The sequence below is a fragment of the Podarcis erhardii genome, assembly GCF_964252035.2.
Source record: "Podarcis erhardii genome assembly, chromosome: Z".
NCBI classification, from domain to species: Eukaryota; Metazoa; Chordata; class Lepidosauria; order Squamata; family Lacertidae; genus Podarcis; species Podarcis erhardii.
This window is the reverse complement of record NC_138504.1, coordinates 48,023,093-48,035,791: the sequence shown is the minus strand read 5'-3', so window position 1 is coordinate 48,035,791 and position 12,699 is coordinate 48,023,093. Positions and strand designations below refer to the sequence as shown.

The 12,699-nt window shown below is 46.7% G+C and overlaps 1 protein-coding gene across 2 annotated transcripts in view; it reads left to right on the top strand.

The window, feature by feature from the left end:
* The window catches only part of SLC27A4 (solute carrier family 27 member 4), a 41,429-nt gene that overhangs the window by 8,792 nt on the left and 19,938 nt on the right, over positions 1–12,699 (top strand). For both annotated transcript variants that reach the window (XM_081847602.1, XM_081847603.1), the window contains exons 2-8: positions 574–703; positions 1,839–2,005; positions 7,500–7,894; positions 9,187–9,345; positions 11,288–11,357; positions 11,733–11,824; positions 12,375–12,484. In XM_081847602.1, the coding sequence (XP_081703728.1) occupies positions 1,845–2,005; positions 7,500–7,894; positions 9,187–9,345; positions 11,288–11,357; positions 11,733–11,824; positions 12,375–12,484 (987 nt within the window). In that variant the 5' untranslated portion in view covers positions 574–703; positions 1,839–1,844. The remainder of the gene's footprint in view (positions 1–573; positions 704–1,838; positions 2,006–7,499; positions 7,895–9,186; positions 9,346–11,287; positions 11,358–11,732; positions 11,825–12,374; positions 12,485–12,699) is intronic.

The following is a 12,699-nucleotide window of genomic DNA, read 5'->3' as shown; positions in this document are numbered from 1 at the left end:
TTCAAACAGCTCTTGTTTATTCACAGGCCAGCACAGAACTGAACTGAAGGGTTCAGTCAGCCTGCTTATATAGAGCTCCAGTACAACGTTACTGTAACAACTTTCTAAAACTATCCAATCACTGAACGTCACTTTCGATCCCTTATTTGCATAACTATCTACAGTATCCCCCTGCTGGCCCAGGGTGAAAACTTCAGTACATAACTGTACTGATGAACAGAGAATGCCAAGCAGGCAAGTTAAACCATGTTAAGTGACCTGAACTTTCACAATACCAGAGTCTCACCCTAACTGTGGCCAGAGTCAATAGCAGCATTGATCTCATTTGGGTGGAGGAGCGCTTACTTTGCAGAAGTTTGAGGGGAGCAACCAGGAAACGCTTGCAAGAAACCTGACTTTTATAACGAATGAATGGATTTCTTTATCATCGTCACAGACCAGAAATTGACTTTTATAACATTCCTTTCCACGTTCCCAGGTCATATGGTATAGATAAACCAGCAAAGCACAACAGGCCAGGAAAATAATCAATAACCTTGGACTTCTGTACATGTTTATCCTGTTGCTCATTAGGTTATGGTCCAAATAGCATTCTCTCTGTTGGGAGAAGGTGCAGCAAAGAGGCAGAGAGACGTTGCTGAAGCAAAAGGCTGCCTTGTGCAGGAGAAGAATTAGCTAGGATTGCAAGCCCAGATTTCCCTTGGTGAGTTGAGCCTCGACTTTTTAGAAATAAATGTTATTATTTAAAGTCTTTGTTCACAGTTTAGCAAAGGTAGACAGATGTGGCCAACCTGAGTGGCCATTTAGGGCCAGCTGTTTGGAAAGCAAGGGGTCATCCAAATTAGGTGTTGGGTTGTTGTTGGTTTGGGGTGGGGTGGGGGATAGTCTGCAAAATGTCATTGGTGCAATAATAGTGTATTAGTTAAAGAATTATATTGGACTGTCCAAACATCATTCCACTTTATTAGTGGTTCTGCAGTGCTTTCCCAAACATGATTACTATATTGCTGCCTGGAGGAGCCCTTTCGTTATAAACGGCCTCGGTCCAGTATATCTGAAGGAGCGTCTCCTCCCCCATCGTTCTGCCCGGACACTAAGGTCCAGCTCCGAGGGCCTTCTGGCGGTTCCCTCACTGTGAGAGGCCAAGTTACAGGGAACCAGGCAGAGGGCCTTCTCGGTAGTGGCGCCCGCCCTGTGGAACGCCCTCCCATCAGATGTCAAAGCGATAAACAACTACCTGACATTCAGAAGACATCTGAAGGCAGCCCTGTTCAGGGAAGTTTTTAATATGTGACATTTTAGTGTACTTTTCATCTTTGTTGGAAGCCGCCCAGAGTGGCTGGGGAAACCCAGCCAGATGGGCGGGGTACAAATAATAAATTATTATTATTATTATTATTATAAAAACGGGACAACTCTGGAACATTTGCTGCGTGAAAAGTTGCAGGGTTTCAGCGGGGTTATGGGGCACACACAGATTGGAAGGGCAGCTGTAAGTCTACCCCATAGCGCTTGCTGCATTGAAAACATGATGGTACAGCCCTCTTACTATCATCATCATCATCATTTATTATTTGTACTCTAGCCATCTGGCTGGGTCTCCCCAGCCACTCTGGGCGGCTTCCAACCAAGATTAAAAATACATTAAAATGTCACACTTTAAAAACTTCCCTGACACCTTCAGGTGTCTTCTAAATAATAATAATAATAATAATAATAATAATAATAATAATAATAATTATTTATTGAGCACAAATAGTCCTGAATGTGCAATAAGAAGGGGGCCTGCAAGGGCTCTTCATCTCACCAAAGGGAACTTCCCTCTCTCCTCTCCCCAGGCCAGCATGTTACGTTCGGCGGCTCTGCTTCTCCTCTTTGTGGTCTTTCGGCTGTTCCTGGACCTGCCATGGATCCAGGTGGTCCCGGCTCTCTTAATATTCTACCTGGGATCTGGAGGATGGACTTTCCTTCGCATCGTCATCTTGACAGCCAGACGGGATGTTTCGTAAGTTTTGTAAACTGGGGGGACCTCCCCCTCCGAGCCTCCTTCATGTGGCTTCATCTGATTTATATGTTTCTTGCTAACATGCTTTTTACAGCAATCATTTTGATGTAGTTACAGATAGGTAGCCGTGTTGGTCTGTGTATCTGAAGAAGTGTGCATGCACACGAAAGCTCATACCAAGAACTGACTTAGTTGGTCTTTAAGGTGCTACTGGAAGGAATTTGTTTTATTTTGATGTAGCTGTAGGTCCAGAATTTATGTGGGTTTCTCCGAGGCACATGAGAAATGCAAGCTTTGGCACTAGCTACAGCACTCGGGATCTTGAAGCAAAGGGTATGTGTTGGTTACATGGAGGGCCCATTGCTCAGTGGAAGAGTACACAATGCTTGGTTTTCAGAAGGGTCCAGTTTCTATCCCTGGTAAATCCAGTTGGGAGGACCAGCAGGAAGTAATAGAGGCCCTGGAAAGCCACTGCCCGTCAGAACAGATTAGGGGGATCCAGGCATGGTACCATGAAGATGCACTTGGACTACAATTCCCATCAGCCCCATCCAGCATGACCAGTGGTCAGGGCCCTGGGACAGATAATACAGGGTTAGATGAACACACAGCCACACAGCCTGTTAAGAGTGATGCTTCCTACTTTAAATGTGTGGTCGCAACAAAAACAGGCAACTGCTCAGCCAATTCTGCTCCCTCTTCGTGGTGTCCCAGGGCAACTTGCCTGTGTCTGAATGTCCCAGGCTTGTGCCTTTCCCTGCTCTCTGCCGTGCCATCAGCAGCTGCTTATGTAGGGCCCTCCAGATGTTGTGGGGCTTCAGCTCCTATAATCTCCAGCCATTCACCAGTGGCTGAGGTTGATGCGAGTTGGAGTCAAACAGCATCTAGAAGACACCTGGTTAGGGAAGGCTGGTGAAGTCCAGGGGTCAGCAGACTTTTTCAGCGGGGGGCCAGTCCACTGTCCCTCAGACCTTGTGGGGGGCCAGACTATATATATATTTTTGGGGGTGGGAAATGAACGAATTCCCATGCCCCACAAATAACCCAGAGATGCATTTTAAATAAAAGGACACATTCTACTCATGTAAAAACACGCTGATTCCCGGACTGTCTGTGGGCTGGATTTAGAAGGTGATTGGGCCGGATCTGGCCCCTGGGCCTTAGTTTGCCTACCTATAATTCACACTGATGGGCCAATACACCCTTTGGAAGTAAGCTTCTCACACCCCTCCTTGGAGCAGCAGAAGCAGTGGTGTCGGAGAAGGAGGAGTGGAAAAGGTTTTCCCAGCCCTGGTGAAACTGACAAGGCTCCCCAAGGTATTTTCAAAACAAAATAAAAAAATTCCTTCCACTAGCACCTTAAAGACCAACTAAGTTAGTTCTTGGTATGAGCTTTCGTGTGCATGCACACTTCTTCAGATACACTGAAACAGAAGTCACCAGACCCTTCTATATAGTGAGAAGGTGGGGAGGGGTATTACTCAGAAGGGTGGTGGGATTGGGTGATTGGCAGATAGCTGTGATGAGCTGTGATTGGGTGATTGGCAGATAGCTGTGATGAGCTGTGATTGGGTGATTGGCAGATAGCTGTGATGAGCCTGTTGACGACTCTTAACGACTGCAATAGGTCTTACAGGAAAAAGCAAGGGGTGAGAAGGTGAAAAATGGCTTTGTCATGTATAATGAGATAAGAATCCAATGTCTTTGTTCAGACCAGGTCTCTCCATGGTTTTAAGTTTGGTAATAAGTTGCAATTCAGCAGCTTCTCTTTCCAGTCTATTTCTGAAATTCCTTTGTAATAGAACAGCTACTTTGAGATCTTGTATAGAATGTCCTGGGAGATTGAAGTGTTCTCCTACTGGATTTTCAGGTATTTTCAGATTCACTAAAAAGCAGAGACGGAGTAAGACCTTTGCCTAACTGTGTCACTTTCACAGAGAGCCTAGAAGGAACTGAAAAGGCTTTCTTTCACCCAAATATGTGTACTGATGTGTTCGGGGGGTGGGGGGGAATCATTACGATCCACGAGGATCTATGCCTTGGATCAGTACTTTTGTGCTACTGGCAAGCACCAGATCTGTGATTATTTTTCTGTGCAGCCTACCAATGTAAGCCTTATTTGATGGTAGTTTGGCTGGGACCCAAAGCAAAAAGATGATGATTCAAGAGACTCCATTGTTTTAATCTTCTGTATGCAACTTTTACGCAGACCCCATGGAAAGATGTTTGTGCATTCATGTGCGTGTGCCCTTCTTCTGTTTGTGCTGGGGCCAGGGATTGACCAAAGGGCAGGAGCAGTGTCCACAGCATTCTCAGAATTCCAAAAGTTCCCACATGCCCCCCCAAAATTGGCAGCCCTGGTGTAATGTGAGGAACGATGTTGAAAGATTCTCTGCTTGGAATAAAATGTTGCTGCTCATTTGTGATAAAATTGCTACCGTAAATCTCCTTTGAAGTACTGTTCCATGCCAGACTGCACTTTGGACTTCAGACGTGCCTAAGAAATTACAAACAGCCAAGCTTTCTAGTCTATGACTTTGCCTTGTCTGATGCCAAGAAACTGCCTTTGTTCAGGCAAAACTGGTTTTCGAAGGGAACACACACACACACACACACACACACACACACGGGATAATCAAGCATGGCTCCTTTCAGGGTGTGGCAGTGTTGCAATCACCTCTCACCATCCCTGGTCTAAGAAACCCTACAACAGAGGGGGAAAGATCCTTGAAACTCAATAAGAGAAATCCTCCTTTTTGTTAGATGAACATAAGAACATCAGAAGGGCCTGCTGGATCAGACCAGTGGCCCTTCAAGTACAGCATCCTGTTCTCACAGGCAGTGGACAACCAGATATCTGTGGGAAACCTGCAATCACAAGAGCACTCTTCCTTCCTGAGGTTTCCTTTACAGATGGTCATCCAGCCTCTGCTCAAATATCTCCATGAAAGGAGAGCCCACCACTTTCCAAGATAGCCATTTCCACAGCCAAACAGCCCTTGTGTCAATAAGTTTCTCCTAAAGTTTAGCCAGAATCTGCTCCCTGCCATTTCTACCACAGGGTTCTTCTATTCCTGTCCTCTGAAGTAACACAGAGTGAGTCTGCTCTGTCTTTTGCAAGACAGCCTTCAGGTATTATAAGATGGCTATCATGTCTCCACTGCGTATTTTCTTCTCTGGGCTAAACATTCCAAGCTTTTTCAACAGTAGGACTTAGTTTCTGGACACCTCACCAGCTTGGTTGCTCACCTGTGGGAACACTCCAGTTTATCAATGTCCTTCTTAAAATGTGGCATCCAGAACTAGATGCAGAACTGCAGATAGTTTTCTAGTGCTGGTGGTATATTAGGGGTCCCACTCACCAGATCCTTGCTTAGAGCAAGTGTAGGGTAATTGTTAGAATGTTGGAATTTGACCTGGGAGACCAGGGTTCAAATCCCCACTCAGCCATAAAACTCATTGGTTATCCTTGGGCCACCCACTGTCCCTCAGGCTAACCTACCTCACAGTTTGTTGAGAAGATAAAAATGGGAAGCTGAGAACCATGCACACCACCTTGAGCTCCTTGGAGGAAAAGGTGGTATACAAATAAAGGTAAAGGGACCCCTGACCATTAGGTCCAGTCGTGCCTGACTCTGGGGTTGCGGCACTCATCTCGCTTTATTGGCCGAGGGAGCCGGCGTACAGCTTCCAGGTCATGTGGCCAGCATGACTAAGCCGCTTCTGGCCAACCAGAGCAGCGCACACAAATGCCGTTTACCTTCCCACTGGATGGTACCTATTTATCTACTTGCACTTTGACGTGCTTTGGAACTGCTAGGTTGGCAGGAGTAGGGACTGAGCAATGGGAGCGCACCCCGTTGCGGGGATTCGAACCACCGACCTTCTGATCGGCAAGCCCTAGGCTCTGTGGTTTAACCCACAGCGCTACCCGCATCCCTGGTATGCAAATATAATATAATATAATATAATATAATATAATATAATATAATATAATATAAAATATAATATAATATAATATAATATAATAATTTTAAAAAGAAGCAGGCTGGCTTCATAGTATTGGCAGGCAGCTAGGGAGATAGAGTTCAATTTGCTAGTGGGGAGCACTACTATATTAACGGCAAGAGACCTTAGCTCTGTGGCAGAGGATCTGCTTTGCAAGTGGAATGTCCCAGGTTCAGTCCCTGATGGCATTTCCACGTAGGCCTGGCAGAGAACCCTGCCTGAAGTCTTGAAGAGCCACTTCTGGTCTGTGTAGACAATACTGAACTAGGTGGACCAATATTTTTACTTGGACCTAGCAGCTTCCTGTGCTCCTGTTTGGGGAGGGCTGTAGCTCAGCAGTGGAGCACCTGCTTTGCATGCGGAAGGTCCCAGGTTCAGTCCCCTGTGCCATCACCATCTCGCAGGTGATGAGAGAGCCCCCAGCCCCAGCCCTGGAGCTCGGCTGGATGGTATAAGGCATATTTCCTGTGCCTACAGTTAGCCCCATGTGAAAATTCTGTGACTGAGTGCTGAGGAGGCAGCAGGCTGGGTGTGCAGGTGGGGCTTTGCAATAAGGGCGAGTTTAGGAGGGGTTCTGAGCCTGGGATGCTTGCGAAACCCTCTTCCATGGAATGTATCCTGGTTCTTGTTCAGCTGAACACACCTACAGGCTTGACGGAGACGCAGCGGCATGAGATTGCCATACTGTTAAGAGTGTTTCAATGAAGACGAGTGGTTGGGTGGTTCCTCTCCATTCCCTTGGGATGAGCTGGCCAACTGGAATCATGGCACCTCTGCACTGGCCAGGCCCCACCTGGAGTCCTATGTCCAGCTCTGGGCACCACAGTTGAAGAAGGATATTGACAAGCTGGAAGGTGTGCAGAGGACGGCAAACAAGATTACAGTGGTACCTCGGGTTAAGAACTTAATTCGTTCTGGAGCTACGTTCTTAACCTGAAACCGTTCTTAACCTGAGGTGCCACTTTATCTAATGGGGCCTCCCGCTACCGCTGTGCCGCCGCGGCACAATTTCTGTTCTCATCCTTAAGCAAAGTTCTTAACCCGAGGTAATATTTCTGGGTTAGCGGAGTCTGTAACCTGAAGCGTCTGTAACCTGAGGTACCACTGTATTGATAAAGAGCTTGAAAACCTAGCCTTATGAGGAGTGGTTGAGGAAGGTGGGTATGTTTAGCTTGGAGGAGCCTGAGAGGAGATATGAAAGCCATCTTTGTATATATGAAAGGCTGCTTTTTGCTGCTCCAGAGGCTAGGGCCCAAACCAATGAATTCCAATTAAAAGGAAGAACTTTCTGAGGGCAAGAGACATTCAGTTGTGGAACAGACTCCCTCAGAAGGTGATGGACTCTCTTTCATTGTATATTTTATAAAGCGCAGGTCGGATGGCCACCTGTCAGGGATTCTTTAGCCTATGATTCCCATCCAACTCTACACATCTATGATTCTTTCTCCCGGAGGAAACCTTACTTGTGCCTTCTTCTCCTTGCCAGGACTGGATACGTTGTCCTCTTGACTCGGTTGAAGGTTTGGTGGTACGTGAAGCACAAGTACACAGTCCCAAAGCTCTTCCAGCAGGCAGCACGCAAGCATCCAGGAAAAGCAGCCCTGATTTTCCAGGGGACGGGCGAGACGTGGACCTTCCAAGACCTGGATAACTATTCCAACCAGGTGGCCAACTTCCTGTATGAAAGAGGCTTCCGCTCTGGGGATGTCATCGCCCTGTTCATGGAATCCCGCAACCAGTATGTTGGTCTCTGGCTCGGCATGGCCAAGATCGGTGTGGAGGCTGCTCTCCTCAACTCTCATGTGCGGCAGGAGTCGCTCCTTCACTGCATCAACATCTCGCACTCAAAGGCCGTCGTGTTTGGAAGCGAGTTGGCTGATGGTGAGAAGAGGTGGGAGGGAATCCAGGGGCAAGAAGCAGAGCAGAAAGCAGGCAGAAGAGCAGGTGTATTTATTTGAAAAAGAGACTAAGGGACCTATGCCCCTCCAGCTTTTGTTGGACTCCAACACCCATCAGCCCCAGGCCAGCATTACCAGTGTTCAGGGATAATGGAGTCCAGCTCCTCTATCTCTGGTTCATGTCAAAGCCATATGTGTCTATTCATAAGTCCATTCTATCCCGTTTCTGCATTAATCTTAGATATAATTTTTAAAGAGTCTGCACAGAAATATGCATTCTGTATTGACATACACATTTCTAAACATAGCTATACAACCCACCAGTCATTTATTATATGGTCAGAAACCTGCTAAAGCAGAGCCCATAAAGAACAGATGAGGATTCAAACATATGATTGCACATATTTAAAATACCGCATTTTTCGCCCCATAGGGCGCACCGGCCCATAAGACGCACCTAGGTTTTTTTTGGATGGGGGGGGAATAAAGAAAAAAAAAATCCCCCCTGGGGCGGGGGAAGCTCGAGCTTCCCCCGACCCCAGCCCCCAGAACAGGCAGCTCTCCGCAAGCCTTGGGAGACCGGCGCGACTTCCTGACAGGCTCCCACGCCTTGCGGATATCTGCCTGAAGCCCGAACCAGGTCGGGGAACAGCGGGATGGCGGCGCTGCGCCTCCCCACTGTCCCCCGAGCTTGTGGGGCTGGTGGTGGGGAGAAGCACGCTTCTCCCCACCGCCAGCCTCCAAACCAGGTCGGGGAACTGAAGCCCGTGCAGGGGAACTGTGCAGCGCGCCCCAGGCTTCGAGATGCAGGCTGCTATCCGCAAGTCTAGGGAGCCCGATGTGAACTCCCACAGGCTCCCAAGTCTTGCGGAGAGCTTCCTGAAGCCTGGAGAGCAAGAGGGGTCGGTGCGCACCGACCCCTCTCGCTCTCCAGGCTTCAGCGAAAAGCCTTCATTCGCCCCATAGGACGCACACACATTTCCCCTTCATTTTTGGAGGGGAAAAAGTGCGTCCTATAGGGCAAAAAATACGGTACTCTTTGATTCACTTATTTGTCCTAAAATATTCACACTGCACATTTTTTTGAGCCAAGACCTCCAGATGTTGCTGGACTCATGACTTCCATCAGCAACGACTTGAGGGCCACAGTTTCCCCATCCCTGGTGTAGAATATGAACCACTGTAAAGACCTGCAGCTGTAGATGCTTGTGCCACTGTGGCAGAGAAGTTGTGTTCTCTGTGCTTTTGCTTCTAACACCTGTTCTCCCTTTCTAGCCTTGCGGGAAGTGCAGTCTTCCCTTGGGAAGTCCATTCACCTCTTCTGTTCTGGCGATTGGAAAGCGGAAAGCATGCTGCCAGGCTCAGAACATCTGGACCCTTTGATTGAAAAAGCATCTCGCCAGTCACCAACTCCCCCAGACAAGGGGTTCCTAGGTAGGCACAGGCAGTGGGTAGGAACCATTTTTCATTGCATGTTTCTATGAAATTGCTACCACCTTTTCAGTCTCTTTTACCTACTCTTTTGCCTTAACAGGCAGCCCTGTTTAGGGAAGTTTTTAATCTTTAATGCTGTATTGTGTTTTTAATATTCAATTGGGAGCCACCCAGAGTGGCTGGGGAAACCCAGCCAGAGTGGTGGGGTATAAATAATATATTAATATTATTAATATTATTATTATTATTATTATTATTATTATTATTATTATTATTATTTATATTACTCAGGAGCTAACTCTGAAAAAGAAAGACCAAACCCCAACTCACTGTTGCAGGACGTGTCTGAAGCCACATGCGTGTTCAGCACTGTGTATTCATACAAACACACCAACAAGAAGTTTGGAATATTTTGCTAGAGTTATGGCATTTCTCCATTCATGAATATATGCTTGTCTCTATTCTTGCCCGAATAAAACTCATGACAACTGATAATTTTATTCTGGACAAGCTATCCTAAAGACCAGACGGGCATCCCAGTAATTCTTAGAGGCAAACAAACAGCTTTACATTAGGATTCTTGAGAGACACATTAACAAAGAAAGCTTGGTTTATTATATGAAATGAAAATGACGACATGCATGAATTCTGTTTCAAACAGTAAAATTACAATTTAAGCAGGCTTCAGATCCTACCATACACAAACACCTAAAGTGTGGAATAATCTCTACCTACTCTCAAAAGCCTACAGAAGTGAGCACAGCAATTTTGCTAGCAGGGCTTACACCAATAACATAAGCAGCTAGATTTATTGTGCTTTTAAATTTACCCCAGGATTTCCTGCCTGCATCTCACCTCCCCATCTTGCAAAACGTGTTTGAATAAACCCTAGTGAGTTATGACTGAACTGGCTATCTTTTGTCTTCTCCCTGCCTTTCCATTACCAGGAGTTTGAGTAGACTTTGCTGGCAGCTTGATTTACATGTGTTGACCTTTACAAGGTGTGAGGAACTCAGGATATGCCTGAATAGCTTCAGGTCACTTCTTGAATTGAGACTAGTATCAGGCTTTTACTGAGGTCAAGCAAGGTTCATGATGGAGAATCTCATGTCATATTTAAGTTAGTATGTCAGCCTTTATACTTGTGCTGTGATCTACAGAGATAAACCATATAATAAGTTCAGACTGACACACACAGCTGTTCACATCAGTGTTCAGTTTAAGTCACCACACCAAAACAGCTTATTATTCATATGGGGAAACCCAGCCAGATGGGCGGGGTATAAATAATAAATTATTATTATTATTATTATTATTATTATTATTATTATTATTATTATTAATGTGGGTTGGTGAAGCATCTGTTTTGCATGTAGATGATCCCAAGTTTCATCTCTATCACTTCAAGGCAGGGTTGGGGGAGGTAGTACTGAGTTGGATGGACCAATGTTTTGCAAATTTATAAACTGCTTTACAGCAGTTTATTTCATAAATGACTGTGTCACAACTCAGGGAAAGCCTTCTTAAACAGAAGCATCTTCAGTAGGCAGCCACCTAAAGATCATAACACTGAGTGCCTGTCTAATTTTGGCTGGTAATTAGGCTCTTTAAAAACAGGGCTGGGGAACCTGCAGCCTGCAAATTTCATGTGGGTGGTGAGGAGAAGCAAATGGTGGGAAAGAGGGTGGCAGAAATACAGTAAAGGGGTGCTCTGCCCACCTTATGGCTGGCCTGCCCACCACTGGCACCAGTCCTGCCCACAGCTGGCCTGCGGCCCCTGGCAGACCTTCCCCAAGGGAATGTGGCCTCTGACAGGAAAAAGGGTTCCCTGCCACAGAATAAAGTCAGGTGCTGGCACTGAAGTTCTTCTTTTTCACGGAACACCAATGTCACTAGATAGCAAAGGTGACCCTGAATTTTTCAACATCCTTTTGCCTTGCAGATAGATTGTTCTACATCTACACTTCAGGCACAACTGGGCTGCCCAAAGCTGCAATCATTGTCCATTGCAGGTGAGCAAAATCATAAGGGATCGCTCTGTGTGGTGGGGGTGAGGAGACTCCCAGTCAATTCTGTTTTGTGTTACTCCTTGAAAAAAACAGGACTAAGTTTATTATAAACCCAAATCCAAAACAGCAGGTTGAAAGCATAGAAACCCCATACTGTGCATATTTACTCAGAAGTAAGCTTAGGGTGCACAGGGCAGGCTGTGTGGTGCCCATACCTCACGGACCTACCCCCCAAAAGTTCCTGAAACCTGAGGCAATTGAAAGTAGCTATCCTATCTCCTCTTCTCCAGGCTAAACATACTCAGCTCCCTTAACTGTTCCTCATAAGGCTTGGTTTCCAGACAAATACTGATCTCTCTCTCTGGTCTCCCAATTCAGGTATTTCCGAATGGCAGCCCTGGTTTTCAACGGCTTCCGCATGCGACAGGACGATGTGGTCTATGACTGCCTCCCCTTATACCACGCAGCAGGTAACGCCAGCACCTTTAACCTTTGTCTTTTCCAGACTTACCTTTAACCCATCTGCTTCACTTTTGTGATGGCTATATGGCTGAACAAAACGTTCAGCTGAAATGAAGGGAACTGATAGAAACACAGGATGCTGCGTCACACCGAGTCAAGCTGTTGGTCCATCAAGAGCAGCAACAGCAGCATTTCAGACAAGAGCCTTTGCCAGCCCCACCCAAAGGTGCTGAGGACTGAACTTGGGACCTTCTGTGTCCTACCCACCATTCTGTACACTTGTTATTATTTAGAGGAAGGAAGTTCCAGAGTTCTGGAGGGACCCACTGAACATGATTCTCTGCGTCCCATTCCCAGGTGATTTCTCCCACCCGGGCACTGACTTGGCATGCTGGATTCTTCCCTTCCCAAGATCATGCCCTGGGGTCTTGTGTAGATTGGGTCTGAGCCAAACCGAGAACTGCAAAGTCATGCTTCTCATAAGCTGGCCAGTCACCATTTTTAGTTCCAGATTTCCTGCTGGCTAAAATGGGTTTCCCTCTCACTCTTCTCTTCTAGGTAACATTGTTGGGGTTGGCCAATGCGTCCTGCATGGGATGACGGTCGTGATCAGGAAGAAATTCTCAGCTTCTAACTTCTGGGAAGACTGTGTGAAGTACAACTGTACGGTGAGGCAGGGCTGAGACCACGGCTGTGCGGGTGGGGCAAAGAGGAGATCCATAGTATTGTAGTATTGGAAAGGACCCCCAAGGTCCTACCCCCTGCAATGCAGGTTACACAGTTAAAGAATGCCTGGCAGATGGTCTTCCAACCCCCTCCTCCTCCTCATCCTCATCATAAAAGAATGCCAAGGCTAGAAGGTGGCAGCACAAGAACAGGGCCC